Source organism: Equus quagga, chromosome 7 (assembly GCF_021613505.1).
Source record: "Equus quagga isolate Etosha38 chromosome 7, UCLA_HA_Equagga_1.0, whole genome shotgun sequence".
Lineage (NCBI taxonomy): Eukaryota > Metazoa > Chordata > Mammalia > Perissodactyla > Equidae > Equus > Equus quagga.
The window spans coordinates 127772401-127788546 of NC_060273.1; the positions used below are offsets into that span (position 1 = coordinate 127772401).

Here is a 16146-nt window from a genome sequence, read left to right on the forward strand (position 1 = left end):
TGTATTATTTTTAAAACTGCCTGATGTTGCTTTGACTCCTGAAGTTTTATGCTTTTGGAGGAAGTATGATTTCCTTCTAAGTTGTTTATTCTGCTTACATATCCTTAAGGATATTTGTCCCCATGCCATAGTATTAGTTTTCTGTTGTGATGTGACAAATTACCACAATTTTAGTAGCTTGAAACAGCACCCATTTATGTCACAGTTTCTGAGTCAGGAGTCTGGACACCTTAATTGGGTCTTCTGCCCAGGGTCTCACAAGCAGTTGAGGTGGCAGCCAGGACTAGAGTCTCATCTGTGGATCAGCGTCATCTTCAAAGTTGTGCAGTTGTTGCCTGAATTCATTGCCTTGCAGCTATGGAACTCAAAAAGGCTGTGTTTTCAAGGCCAGCAGGAGGAGCCCCTTCTTGGTGCTTCATCTCCTTTTAAAGGCCTCATCTGATAAATCAGGGCTACCCGGGATAACCTCCCTTTTGATTAACTGAAAGTCAGCTCATCAGTGACCTAATCACCTGCGTCGTAGCCTATCCTCTTCAACCCTTCTACCCACCCTCAAGGGAGAGTTTTATGCAGAAAGTGTCCACCAGGGGACAGTAGTCTTGGACTCCTCTTAGAATTCTGCCTACTACACCATATCACATATCTCTGGATATTTTCCAAATGCTCAAATATCAAAATATCTGTCCTTTTTTTTCAACTTTAGAAAGTCTGTAGCCCTCTGCACTCCTGCTGCAATATGGACTGGTTACCCTTTAGCCGTATATGTAGGTCCCATGCTAGGCCTTCCCTTAAATAAATATATCTTTGGCCTTGTGTTTCCTGGACACTATGTTTCCTTTCTTGGCTTGTCCCTTTGTTTTACTGAAGCTCATTTTCCTGTAGTTACCTGAAAATGGCTAGGTAGGAGATAACTTTTTTGAGACATAATATATGTGAAAATGTCTCTCTCCTCCTCTTTCCTTGAGTCTGGATCTCTAGACAGGAAGTAATTTCCTCTCATTATGGTGAAGGCATTGATCTGTTGTCTGCTCCTTTCCAGTGTTCCTCTTGAAGCCTGCTTGTTTCCGATTCTTGCTCCTTCATGTATGACTTTCCCCCTCACTTTGGAAAGTTTTGGGGTTTTCTTTTTTTTCTTCTCTGCTGTTCAGAAATTTCGTGATGATATGGTATGGGGTTTTTTGTTTGTTATGTGTTTTTTATGTTTTTACCATTTGTTCTTTTGGTCACTGGTGGGCCCTTTCAGTCTGTTAACTGTCCTAAGTTTGGGAGATTTTCTTCTAATTTTAAAAAATATTCTTATACATTTTCTCTCTTTATGAACTATTAGTTGGATTTTTTTGGTCAACTCATAGCTTCCTTTTTGTCTTATGTACCATTTTTTTCTTTTTATTTTGCCTTCTAAGGAAATTTCCTTGACTTCATCTTCTAACACTTCTATTGGATTTTTAATTTCCACATATTTTTAAATTTCCAGGTCCTCTTTCTCAGTCTTATTTATTCGAGGACATTTATAGTGTTTTGAAGTTTTATTCTTTATTTTGTGTTCGTTCTTTGTTTGTTTAGTTTCTTCTTTCATGTTGGAAGCTTTCCTGGAATATCTGGTGATCCTCAGCCATGTGTAAGAGTGAGGCACTAATAAGCTGGCTAGAAGCTTGCTGTGACTCAATGAGGCCTGTCCCCCATGGGCTTCATGGAAAGCATTTAGGTGGTGAACTGGCCTTTTTCTTGGGTGGTCCCCAGGTGTCAGTAAGTAGAGATCTCTTCTCTCAGATTGTAGGTCTTTTCTCTGAGACTTCACTTTCTCTAGAGAATGATCTCCCAGTGTACGTACCTCTTGGCATTCTGAGAGCAAGTAAGTGTATTCTCCCATTATATAACTGTGTGCGTATTACCTGCTGTAATCTGAGTACCATGAAGGGGAGGATTTTTGAGGGGGCGTGGTTCAGTTTGCAGCCTTTCTCTTAATGCTCTTATTTTAGGACTCCCTGTACCCCCTTGTCTTCTGCTGTTGGGAAAGGTGGTTGCTTGACTACGTCAGGTGGGAGGGGAAGGAGACTCTCATTGCCCTGTTATTTAAACTTTTAATCAGCTCCCCAGTGTCACCCCCACACCTCACATCTTCTTCTGCAGTCTCTTTGCCTCTAAATTCTAGCCAGCAAGTTGTTCACTTATTAGTTCCCTCTTTGCAGGCACTTTATAGTTTCCTTGGCTTTGTCAAGTCAGCTGCTATTCATTCTTTCAAAACTACGTCTTTCAAAACTGAATTAAAAGTACTTATGCACTGGTGTCACTTCTGTTCTTTGGTGTTATGGGTTTATACCTTCTTTTTTCCTTCACTTCATTTTAGTGGAAATTCAGAAAAGGAAGACAAATATGTGCAATTAATTTGCCATGTTTGACCAGAATCACTGAGCCTTAGCTTTTGAATTTATATAAGGCATCTTTTACAATGTGTTGACACTGTTGATGGTTAATTGATTAGAATTTGGTAGATGACAAAGTGTTAGCTTTCTAAAAATCTCTCCCTGTTATGAACACCTGAAAACTCAATGCATGATGTAAGCACATCTTAAAATTAAAAAGTTAAAATTGATCATCAGCCCTAACCTCAGCAGACCAGAGCACTGAGTCTCTTAACTGTGTCGGGTAACTATGGTGTTGCTAGCTTATCCCCTAACACTGTGCCTCTTGAGCACTTGTAACAAACATTAAGCACTTAATTTGTATCATGAGTCATGCTAGGCACTGGCGATACAAAGATGAGTAAACAGCCATGTAAACGAGAAATTACATTACTGTGATTTGAGTGCTGTAATAGAGATGCACGTTGTGTTGGAGAGCACAGAGAAGGAAGTGCCCACCTCCACCTGGAAAGGTCAGAGAGAGCTTCACAGAGCCAGTTATGTTTGTTTGGAGCCTTAAAAACAAGCAAGAATTGATGGGGGGTGGGGGAGTGTGGAGAGGGAAAATGTGTGAAGGGGTTGTTGGAGAGGGGATTTCGGGCAGAGGGGTGGCATAGGTAAAGCTTCAAAGGTGACATACGCTAGTTAGAAAGTTAAGGTAGTTTGTCATAACTCAGCATAAAAGTAGATTTGACTAGAAAGTTAGTCCAGGACCAGATGATGGCTGTGTGTCTTGTTAGAGGACTGTACTTTTCCTCTAGATTAATGGTCTCCACATATTTTTGATGTGATACCCATATCAATGAAAGATTTTGAGGATATTCCTTCATATGTGTATATTTATAAATCACATGTCCTATTTGTGTGTATATACATATATAGTGTAAAACCTATATAAAAATAGAAATGAAAGAGGAGAAAACTAACTTCTTCCGGTACCTCACTTTAGAGGCCATTGCATTAAGTAATGGTGAGCAAAGAACAATTTTAATCTGGTGGAGTTATTACCATGCTTGTGTTTTCAGTTAACTACTCAGGCTGCAATATGGAGGACGTTTTGGACTTGGGGGAGGGATGTATGTGAGAAATGGGTGGGGGTTTTGGAGACACTCAAATTTAATTGTGTAATAGTTGAATTGCAGCAGTTTAGTCAGGAATAATGGCTTGGATTAAGATAAAGTAGAACAGGGACTGGATTTAAAGAGATTTAAGTAGTAGTATCTATAGCCGTTGACAGCTGTATAGATGGAGAGGGTAAGGAGATTGGCTTGGTCACCATTAGTTGAGATAGGGAACCAGAGAAGAGAAGCAAGTTAGCAGTGAGGTGAGATGACAAATTGAGGAAAAGCTGATGGATTTGTGGTCCTGTATGTCTAGGCGTGGTATTCAGGAAAAGAGAACTGGGCTGAGGATAGAGTTTTGGGCATCATTGGAATATGTAAGTGTTGGTTGAAACTATGAATGTGGATGAGCTCATTCAGGGTATTTATAGAAAAAAGCAGATCAGGCCTCTGGGAGGAATAGTCATTTAAGGGGCAGGCAAAAGAGCTGAGAGAGCTGTCAGGCTAAAACAGTGTGAGAACAGTGTCAATAAGACAAGGAAGGGAGTTTCAAGAGTTGAGTACCCTGGATCAAATGTAGCAGAAACATCAAATGAGGCAAAAATATCTATTAAATTGGGTAGGTGGTGGTCCTTTAATGACCTTACCTTGAGAAGTTTGAGCAGCCTGGGGTGGAAGCCAAATTGCCATGGGTGATGGTGCTAATGAAGCTTGAGGAAGCAGAGACGAGAAGTGTAGGCGTCTCCTTTAAGATCAAGCTTCTTTGAAATAGAGTGTAGCTTCAGCAAGCTCTAGAGTTCAGGAAGCTCTTTTGGTTTTGCTTCAAAATGGGATTAAGCATTCTTTTTTAGGCCCTGGGAAAGGAGTACATAGCTAGGAGAATTTAAAAAATTGCAGTGGAGAAGGATAATTACTGAGGAAAAGAGATGGGGGAGAATGCGATCTGGAGGACAGTTGGAGTAGTTAACCTTAAGTAGGAGGCTTGTTTTCCACATAGACTGGAGAGAAGAATATTAGGAAGGAAATGACTAGATTGAGTTTGTAGGTTAAAGGGCAGGAGGCTGGGAAGGAGTTCCTTAGCTGGGAGACTGTTTCCTCAGTCCATTCATTATTTCATTTAACAAATATTTATCAAGTACCTGGTACGTGTCAGGCACTGCTCTGAGTGAATGAGATACATCTGTGAACGAAGACCCCTGCCTTCATGGGTGTATGTTCTAGAAAATGATCAAAGGCAAGGCCGTCTGCTGAGAGTGTAGTGAGAAGGTTGGTCAGAGCTTTGGGAGAAGTGAAGAAGGAGAGTGAGCGACCGTGAGCAATGAGGAGCCCAGCTAAGGTTAACCACAAGTTGTGATGCCTTGTTGTTGAGGTGCTCTAAGTCTAGGTTGCTGTTGTACCTGAAGAGCAGAGGACTGTGTGTCAGAAGGGTTTTCATGGTCTCCATTCTGCTAAACATGAAGCACGAAAGAGGTACGTCCAATTTTTGCAGTGTTCTATTCAGTGTTATCTTAATGTGCCACTTTTTTCCCTTCAATTGCCCTTTTCCTTCTATAGAGAACGTTCTGTTATCTTGGGAAACCAACCTACTAAGTATTAAGTTTCCCAGAATACCACCGATTTCTTAATTTTGATGGGTTTTTTTGCCTGTGGAAAACATCCTGAAACCTAGTCCTGTGGAAAGTCACGGAGTTCTTCTGCGGTCTGAAACTCCATTTAATCTTACCTTCTCATCTCCCACTGGTGCCCTGTATACACACCCCACATGACACACATGCACTCATGGGGAGCCAGGGTGTAGAGGGGTTCTTCAGTAAGTTTTCTTTCCTACCCAGGAAAGTCACAGAAGTTAATTGATTGGGGTAAGCACTTGAAGATTGCTCTGATTCCTACCAAGAACTCAGTATATTACTATTTTGCAGCCAGTTTTGCAACTTGAACTTATCCTATCTTTCTTCCTCTTGATAAATGTAAATATTTTTAGTCTTTGTGAAAGGGTGGGCTTTTGTTTTCTCTCTAGTCACTCAAAGTACGTGTACCTCTTTGCAAATTCTGATCTTTTTTTTTTAAGATTGGCACCTGAGCTAACAACTGTTGCAAATCTTTTTTTTTCCTGCTTTTTCTCCCCCAAACCCCCCAGTACATAGTTGTATATATTTTAGTTGTGGGTCCTTCTAGTTGTGGCATGCCTACATGCCACCTCAGCGTGGCCTGACAAGTGGTGCCATATCCGTGCCCAGGATCCGAACCGGCAAAACCCTGGGCTGCCGGAGCAGAGTGTATGAACCTAATAACCAGTTGGCCACGGGGCTGGCCCCGTGCTGAAGGAATATGAAGGAATAATTAACTAGTTAATTAAGCAGTATTTTTATTTTTTATAGTAGCAAGCATCAGGTAAGAGAAAAAGGATTCAAAGTGAAGTAATTTTACTTTATCCTTTGTTCTATAAAATGTAGTTTCATCATCAAACTCTAAATTGATAGGACTTGTACCATTTTTTGGAAGTTTTTTTTAACCTTGGGAGGTGGATTTAGGCCACAGAAACCATAGCTGTGGTATAGCAGAGCATGGATAGTGCAGCACAGGCAGAGTGGATTAGCAGTCAAGTGAGATCTTTTGAGCCAGCTGGTGGCTGCATTTAAAGTATTGATCCTCTTAGCTCTGTGATCTTGGCAAGGTTAAGTTTTGTATGTCACAGTTTCCTCATCTGTAAAATGGGAATAGAACTGTAAAGATTAAAGAATAAAATACAAACAAGGTTGTTAAAACAGTGTTTATGACACATATAACTGCTCAATAAGTCACAGCTATTATTATGATTTTTATACAGTTCTATGTCTGGTACTCAACAGAATTTTATTTTTTTAACTTCTAAATAAAGAATATGAAAAAAAATTTAAGCTTTGGTACTACTGAAGGCCAAAAATAAATTTGTGGATTTTATCTGTTCCCCTCTAATCAAATACCTGTTAACCCCCTGCCCATATTTTATGTCCAAAGGACTTACCTGTTTAATGTTCTGATTTCAGTGATTCTCTTGAAATATTATTCTGATTTTGGGGGGCCTTGATGGAACCATGAAAATATTACTTCTCAGTAAGAAAGTCGAGGTTTAAATATTATATATGATAGGAATAATTACTAATTCTACTGTAATAAATTTTATGATACACTTAAATGATACTGTTTTTATGAAAGCCTTTGTGTAGTTAAGCCATCTTATTGATCATCTTAAATCTACGGAAAAATATTTAAATATCTGATTTGGTCTTATTTACTTAACATGTTCAGCAATTATGGGAATCTTCAAAGTCAGATATTTTTAAATTACTCAGATTGGGATTTAATATATGAAAAGTTAAATAAGAAACCAACAAAAATAATACATACTCATATTTATTACCTAAAAATTTGTTTCTAAATTCTTATGACAGCATTAGTTTAGGCTGTAAGTGTCATGAGGGCAGGAACCACCTTTTCTATTAATTTATTTCACAGATGTTAACTGAGCACCCACTGTGTGTCCAGTTCTCTTCCAGGTGCTGGGAATACAGCAGTGACGTAATAGACAAAAATCCCTGTCCTCATGAGATTACATTATACATTATTACATTATATGAGATTATACTCAGAGGCTGAGTGTAGACATGTGTCTAGACTACTTGCCTAGCCAGTTACTACTGGGGGCTTCATAGGTCCCCTCTGTGGGCCAGTCTCTATAGGTCATGGGAGTCCCTGGGGGATCTTAAGCAGCAGAGTGAAATTTCAGTCCACCTAAAAATGTTACATTTATGCAGTAGAAATGCTAGTGTTGACCCCAAAGGGGCTGTTTTTAGTAATTTTGAATGTTTGGTCTAACTTGAACATGAGTTAAAAATTATGGTGGTATATTAACTTTTACAAGTAGATTTTTCATGTAGATGGAGGAAAGAAACTTGGAGATAATATATTCTCCTTCTTTTTTTTTAAATTGATGTTTTATTTCCCTCTGTTTTCGGCTACAGAATTGACCTCTTGTAAATCAGTGCCTGTGTTATTTTTAAGGGAGGGCCACTGAGGGCTTTGCCCCAAATCCCGGTGCCAGCTGGTGGTGGAGCCTAGCCCTCGATTGCTTGGCCTTGTGTTCTTTCTGTCTAGAAAGAAAAATAACCACCACTTAGTACAAGCCAACCTAAAAATGGGTTGTTGGACGGGTATATATTTTTCTTTTTGAAATTTTGAAAGCTCTCCCTTTTCTGAATCCTCATAGCACTTTATATTATCTCTCCTGTGGAATTTTTCACTTTCCACTCTTACATAATTATCTTCTATTAAAACAATCTTTTTCTAGATGAAACCTCTTTGAGAATAAGATGTGTGTATTGTTCCTCTTTGTATATTCCCCACGGCTCTTAACAGAATGCCTGACATTCATTAGGTACTCAAATTATTAAATATGTACTCACAGAGATTGTATTTTGGGCTTGGTAACCATGCAAACCCACAAGAATCTATTTGGTCTACAACAATTTAAGAGGCTCTTTGGCTTAACCTCAGATCTAGATTTGAATTCTGGCTCCATCCTCAACTTGGCTGTGTGATCTTGAATAGGTCACTTTGCATCATTTTCCTCATCTGTAAAATGGAAATGATATGTGCCCCATCCAGTTTTAAGATTTAGGTGAAATATGTACAAATGGTCTAGTGCCTGATGTACTTATAGCCACTCAATGAATGGTAACTATTATTACATTTGTGATATGTGCATATTTTAGTAATAGTAGGTAGCTCTATTACTGTGTGAAGGGTGTGCAGTAACAGAGAAAGATCCACAGTGAAAAGTTGACAATACTTTGGTGTGATCATCAGATTGTAAAGTCTAGGCTTTTTAGTTTAGTAATTATTTATTTAGGATGTTTGATTTGGGGTCTATGGACTGATTTACCCTATGAAAACTCAAAAGACACTGATATATAAACTGGAATGGCACTTTATTCATAAGTCATTGAAAATACATTCTCACCCGTAGAAGAAAACGCCACAGTGGAAGCCAGGTTGCAATCAAAAGGTTGCTCGATGAGGAAGGGTAGTTGATTGGATGTCTGATGCTATGATAGTCTCATGCATGTCTCCACCTGCCACTCCTATAGGTCAGGGCCCCCTCCCCAGAGAATGCTAGAGGCACTGCCTAACCACCTCTCGTAAATCTCCTCTTCTAACTTACATAGTTATCTGCTTTCGTGTTGCATGTTCTTGAAAGAGAAAGCAAAACACTTGAGGAGGTTTTATACTTAGTCTCTAGACTGTCATTCCTGCCTGAGTTTGCAGCCTCGCCTTGGTTGGATTTGGGGAGCTTAGACAGACTCCTAATTTTTTTAAATGTAAACTTTGTATTATGAAAAGTTTTAAGCATACAAAAACCTAAGGAGAATTGTGTAATTCACCCCTATGCATCCATCACTCAGCTTCGACAATTATTAACATAGAGCACATTTTGTTTCATCTATATTGCCTGTCCCTCTCCAGATTATTTTAATGCAAATTCTAGACATCATATAATTTATCTCTAAAAACTGAATATGTATTGCTAAGAAATAAGGACTCTTTTTTTTAAAAAATAATCTTCAGGTTCAGCCACTATGGAAAACAGTATGGAGATTTCTCAAAAAGTTAAAAATAGAAATACCTTATGACCCAGCCATCCCACTACTGGGTATCTATCCTAAAAACCTGAAATCAGCAATTCCAAGAGTCCCATGCACCCCTATGTTCATCGCAGCATTGTTTACAATAGCCAAGACATGGAGCCAACCTAAGTGCCCAGCAACTGATGATTGGATAAAGAAGATATGGTATATATACACAATGGAATACTACTCAGCCATAAAAAAGGACAAAATCGTCCCATTCGCAACAACATGGATGGACCTTGAGGGTATTATGTTAAGCGAAATAAGCCAGACAGAGAAAGACGAACTCTGTATGACTCCACTCGTAGGTGGAAGTTAACATATAGACAAGGAGAACTGATCAGTGGTTACCAGGGGAAAGGGGGGCCTGGGGGAAGGGCACAAAGGGTGAAGTGGTGTACCCGCAACATGACTGACAATTATGTACAACTGAAATTTTACAAGGTCGTAAACTATCATAATCTTAATAAAAAAAAATCTTCAATACCGTTATCATACCAACAACAAAAAAACCCCTAATAATTGATTAACATTTAATCAATGATGAGAGCTCCCTAAATGCCTGATCGATGTCTTTTTTTATAATTGGATTGTTCAAATCAGCTTCCAAACATGGTCCATGCATTGCATTTGGTTGAAACGTTTCTTGAGTCTTAATCTATAACAGCTGCCCCTAACGCTTTCTTGCTGTTTAGCAAATTTGTCCTCTAGAATTTTCCACATTTTGGATTTTGCAGGCTGCATTCTCATGGTGTCATTCAACATGTTTCTGTGTTCTCCTATGTCTGGTAAACTTGTAGCTAGATCTAGGCTTGATCAGATTCAGGTTTGAAATTTTTTTCCCCTAAGAATGTGTTAGTGGTGTAGTATGCTTTCTGCATGATGCATTACACCAGAAGGCACATAACAATGTCTTGGCATTTCTCTTTTTGTATGTTAAAGTCCATCACGGGGCTCAGTGTTATTGGCTTGATCCATCCTTTATAAAGTATATTCTTTCATTGAAACCATTATATTTAGTTCTTCTAATTTTATTCTTGGGGATTACCTTGCTGTCAAACTTCATTGCCTTTCTTCTGATCTATTCTTCACATGTAGCCAGAATGATCTTTTAAATATAAACTGGATCACGTACTACCCTGCTTCAAACTTCAGTCATATCCTGTTACCTATAAACGAACATCTAAACTTCCTTCCTTTCATGATCTGAAAGGATTTGTGTAACCTGGACTTGATCTCCCTTTCTAAACCTCATTTTATGCCATTGTGTCCTTTGAGGAGCAGTATGGCATTCATAGCATAGGCTCTTGCACCAGACTGCCTGAGTGTGTGCTCTTGGGCAAGTCATTTAACTGTTCTGTGCCTCAGTTTCACCATATATAAATTGTGTTTTAAGATTATCTACCAGCAGGATTATTATAGTTAAATAATACATATAAATCACTTAGAACAATGCCTGTATAACATACAAATACCAAGTATTGGCTGTCGGTTGCTGCTGGTGTTATTTTTTTATCTCTGTGCTCCAGCCACACTGTACTTTTCAGTTTGTAGAACTGCCAAGCTCAAGATCTTTGCACGTTGTTCTGATAATCTCTTGCTATCTAGCAAACCACCCAAAATTTAGCATCTTAAAGTGACAGTAATCACTTATTCAGCTCATATATTTGCTACTTGGACAGGGCTTGGTGGGGATGGATCATCTCTGCTCTATAAGGCATTGGGTGGGGACACTTAACTGGGGGCTGCAAGATCTACTTTTAAATGGTTCATTCATATGGTTGGCAAGATAGTATTGGCTCTTGACTGAGAACTCAGCCAGGGCTGGGGGCCTTGGTTCCTCTCCATTGGCTGCTTGTCTTTCCTCACAGCACAGTGGCCAGGTTCTGAGTAAGTGCCCTAAGAGAACCAGGCTGAAGCTGAATGGCCTATGACAACCTAGACTGAAAAGTCATATGGTGTCATTTTTGTTCATTATTTTGGTCCAAGCAATCACAGAGGTCCACTGAAGTGTAAAGGGAATGAACATAGACTCCATCTCCTGACAGGGGGATGACAAGGTTCTAGAAGCAGGACAGGAGATATTGTTGCAGCCATCTTTGGAAAACACATTTTGCCACACACATGCTATTGTCTGAGCCTGAAACAATCTTATCGCTCCAATTCCCACTCTTTAGCTAACCAATCTAAATTAGGTCCCTCTTCCTCCATTCCCACTGTACACTCTCTTTCTTACAGCTCTTTATTTTCCTTGGCGACACTGATCACAGTTTGCATTTGTCCCTTTAAGTCCATGAGGACTAGAGCCTGTGATATACCCAGTACCTTCCATAGAACCTGTTAAAATGTGTTATTTGTAACTTACAAATCTAAACACCATATATCACAATTTCACTAGGGAAAGTGTATCCTAGCTTTGTACAGAGATGTAGAAACACCAGGAGCCAGTCCTTTAACTCCTCATATTTCATGTCCTACTGCTTAGCTTAGGGTGACAAAGGGGTACAGAGGAGAAACATGTATGTGTAAATTCTGTGGGAGAGAGGAAGTGGAGGAGTGAGCAGTTCGAATAGCTGAATTCCTACTTATTCTCTGTATACTTTTAAAACTCCAAACCCACAAATCCATTTTTCTCTTCCCGTTCCTCTAGTATTCAGTTCATGGCAAGAGGCTTCTAGCTGATCTGACAAAGAAGGGTGATAGCCTAAGAAATATTCAGAACTCTCAGGGAGTAGTCAAATGGATGTACTTGACTCAAGAAGAGCTCACCAGACCCTCACTCAGAACCAGTGTTCTTTTACTTTTGGCACAGATCTAACGAGACTGTTTATCAGGTTTCTCAGCCCCCAGGAAACTGGATAGGGAAAGAAACAGGCTTTTGGAAGTGGGGTACAGATAACAACAGGAATAACTGTTGATACCTCAGATATTGCAGGCTGGGAATAGTAATGTGGGGTAGAAGTTTCCACAGTTCTAAAGGCCTTTCATACTTAATAAATACTACCTGCCACCTTGCTGGGTGTTGGAGACACAGGGTGAACACCATGCACGTAGCCCCTGCCATCATGGAGCTTGCAGGCTGGGATTGGAAGCAGACCTTATGGTTAGTGTTTGCAAGGTCTGTCTTGTCCCTCCTCTTACTTTTGACCTACGTGTGTCTTCATATTGTAAATGATTTTTAAAATGATTTTCTTGTAAGCATCATGTAGTTGTGTTGCTTTATATCCAATCTGACAATCTCTGCCGTTTAGTTGGGGCGTTTAGACCGTATGCATTTTAATGTGATTATGGATATGATTGGGTTTAAGTCTACCATCTTACTTGTTTTCTGTTCGTCCCATCTGTTCTTTGTTCCCCTCCCTTCTCCCTCTTTTGCCTTGTTTTGGCATACTTATTTAAGTATTTTTTGTAATTAATTTTATTTACTTTGTTGGCTTACTGTACATACCTTGAATTTTTTTTTAAATGATTCTTTAGTGTTTATAGCATATATCTTTAACTTATCACGGTCTATCTTCAGGTTATATTATACCACTTAACATATAATAAGAACCTTAGAGCAATATATTATTATCCCCCACCTTTCTGCTATTGTTATACATTTTATCCCTACTAATATTATAAACCCCATAAGACACTATGATTTTTTTACTTAAACAGTTATTTTTGAAAGAGGTTTTTAAGATAAGAAAAAAATGGTATATGTCATTTCTGGATCTGTTTCTGTTGATTGATTTTTCTGCTCATTTTGGGTTGTATTTTACTTCTCTGAATGCTACTTAGAATTTTAGTTTATTGAGTGCTGAATATATTCGTATTCTTTTAAATATTCTTGTACAGGACCTAATGAAAGAAGTAGGATATTTTCTAATATTTATATGGAGGCAATAACTTGTATAGTTATGGTGCTTGTCTCAGAGAGAGTGAAGAAATAGAATGTATTTTGTTAGCATGACGGTAACAAAAGTTTATAACTTAGGAGATTTTGAATTGGTCACTCAGTTATTCAGAAGTAAAGAAAAAAGAAACTTAAGTCTAGTTTCATTACCAGACAGCGTTCTCGTCTTCAGGAATAGTGAAAAGTCATTCACTGTTTGGTTTTGGAGTTAATCTTGGGTTCAAACCCCAGAAATAACTGGCACTAACTCTGACCTCTGGCCAAGTATTTAAACTCCCCCATCCTCCAACAAGTCTTTTTTTTCTTTTAACCTAACTTCTTTAATCTCCTAGAGTTGTTTTGAGATGGAAATGAGAATATATATATGCCTGTGGAAGTTATTTATATATATATGCCTGTGGAAAATTATTTTCTCAGACACAAAAAAGCTGAAAGAATTCATCATCAGTGGACTTGCACTGTGAGACAAGATTAAAGGGAAGTTTTAGGTAGAAGAAAATGATACCATATATATATATATGCACTTCTATATATGGTATCATTTGGTGTATTTACGTGCACTAGGAATTCAACAAAATGTTAGTTTCTTCTTCCATCTTTTCCCCTACCCTTTAGCTGATCATTTTGGTAACAGTGCTATTTCTGGATCACGTGTTGGTTTGAAACTTAGTGAAATATGTAGAAAAACAAAATCACTACACAGCTACTTTTGTTATTCTTAAACAATGCTGTAACTTTTCCCATGGCAATAATTTGTTATTCTTGAGCTTTAATTTTTTATCAAATTACACTGCAGTTGAAGATACTCAGTTGGCAAACAAATTGCCTAAAATTGCTTTGAAAAATTCAAAGCTTCTGTTAAGATTTTATGCTGTTTTTCAGTAATTCTGTTCCTATTAAGTAAACATATTATTTGAGACATATGATTAGAAACTTATTTTTAATAGAGGTTAGGATAAACTAATTCTATGAATGGTGGAAGATTAATGGATTTTAACTGGATGAAGATTTGTATCATCTATTATTGTATTAGTGTGCTAGGCCTACTGTAACAGATTACCACACAGCTTGACTTGAAACAACATGCATTTATTCTCTTGCAGTTCTAGATGCCGTCAGTCCAAAAGCAGTTTCACTGGGGTTAGATCAAGGTGCCAGCAAGGCCGCACTCCCTCAGGAGGCCCTAGAGGAGAGTGGTTTCCTTGCCTTTACCAGCTTCAAGAGCTGCATTCCTTGCATTCATGGTTCATGGCCTCTTTCTTCATCTCCAAAGCCGGCAGGATAGCATCTTCCAGTCTCTCTCCATCCCTTTTCTCCCTTCATCACATCACCTTCTTCTGCAGTTAAATCTCTGCCACCCTCTTATTAGAACACTTGTGATTACGTTTAGGGGCCACCCAGATAATCCAGGAGAATCTCTCCATCTCAAGAGGCTTAACTTAATCACATCTGCAAAATCCCTTTTGCCAAAAAAGATAACATTCACATGTTCTAGGTATTAGCATGTAGATATTTGAGGAGACATTATTGAGCCTTCCACAGTCATTTAAAGAGAATAACAAGTGTTAGAATGTTTTTTATGCAGTCCTACGTTAAGGAGTCTGTCAGTTTCCTCAAGTCTTGTGTTGATCTCCCCTTTTCCATGACTGTTTACAGTTTCACCTGGTGAAGTATGTTTTCCTCCTAATTATGTCCATGTCACTATGTCCACAGAAATACTTAGTTGTGATGACTCACAAGAAAAAGACTGTCTTAAAAGCGTTTTCAAAGAGTTAATAAGTACTTTCTAAAATAGTTCATACACCCCATTTTATAAAACTTGTGTTTATGGAATCTACCCTTTCTGACTGTGTGCGTGTGTGTAGGAATCCTGTAATGGTTCAGAAGGCTTTTACAGAAAGTATACGCAACTTCCCCACAGGAGAACTAGTTAGAGAGTTACATTTTTAAAACTGAAGGGAAACATTTTCCTGGAAAAACTCCTTTATCAGAGGTGAAGTGTTAAATAAAATGCTGAAAAAAATAAATTCTTAGATGTTTCTGCCAGAAAGAAACCAGTTTAAGATAGCAGAAACAGCAGAGAGAAAATAGAAAGTATTTTCATACATGTAAAGCTCCTGTTTTTATCAAAATATGCATTTGCCTATGTATCATGTAATTCTTCTCAGAAATGCCATGTGTGATGAAATCTAGCCAATGTGTGAAGCAGACATGAGGTACTTTGCAATTAATAATCAACTTCTAGTCTCAAAGACCAATGCTTTCACCTCACACAGACTCACACTATTATTGTATTCTGTTATGGAAGTGGAATCATTATATCAAAACACAGACAGTTATCTTCTCTTGCAGAAGGAAAGCTCTAGTACTGTGGTAATTGGCATGACTAAAAATAAGTTTTTGGATGCCTCCTAACCACACTATTATTCCAAAGAAGTGTTGTCGTCCCAATTATTTTCAAAATACCGGTAAGGTGCGTGATACCAGTGCACATACGCACATCCCATGAAAGCATCGAAGTACCCTTAGCAGTACCTAACAGGTATAGTAACCATAGTTGTGTAGCTGGACTGTCACACTCTGTTGACAAAGTTCCAGGCAAGGGCCAGACAAGAGTTCGGTTATAGCAGTGAACTCAGGTTTACGTGACGAAAGAGTTCTTTTCCTATCCAGGGAGTCAGTATGGGATAAAGGTGTGGTCTAGAGCCAGACTGCTTGTGTGCTGGTTCTGCTGTGTGTCATCTTGACCAAATTATTTACCTTCTCTATGCCTCAGCTTACTCATCTTCCAAAGAGAGATAAGAGTAACTGCCCCACAGAGGGTGAGAGGATTAAATAACACAGGCATAGTGCTTAGGACAGTGTCTGACCATGTGGTAAGCTCTCAAAAATGTTAATTATAACCAAAGAATTTACTGCACATCCATTTTACAAGTTTAGGCTTTTGTTTTCAGCCTTAAGAGTGGCATGTTTGAATTTCTCAGTTTGAATGATTCGGTCTATGGTTTTCCTCCTTTGGCACAAATGATGGAAGTTGTTAATTTGTGTGCTCAATTTATAAAAGGGAAACTGTTAACATATCACATCATTCCAACTTTCACCTTTGTTCTGTCATTATT

General features: G+C 38.5%; 1 protein-coding gene across 3 annotated transcripts in view; it reads left to right on the forward strand.

Annotated features, from left to right (window-relative positions):
* The window catches only part of HOMER1 (homer scaffold protein 1), a 118736-nt gene that overhangs the window by 11625 nt on the left and 90965 nt on the right, over positions 1-16146 (forward strand). For 2 of the 3 annotated variants that reach the window (XM_046666718.1, XM_046666719.1), the window contains exons 1-2: positions 2806-2875; positions 4867-4933. The exons of the other annotated variant lie outside the window; for it this stretch is intronic. In XM_046666718.1, the coding sequence (XP_046522674.1) occupies positions 2821-2875; positions 4867-4933 (122 nt within the window). In that variant the 5' untranslated portion in view covers positions 2806-2820. Of the gene's footprint in view, positions 1-2805; positions 2876-4866; positions 4934-16146 lie in introns of those variants that run through there. 3 annotated transcript variants of the gene reach the window in all.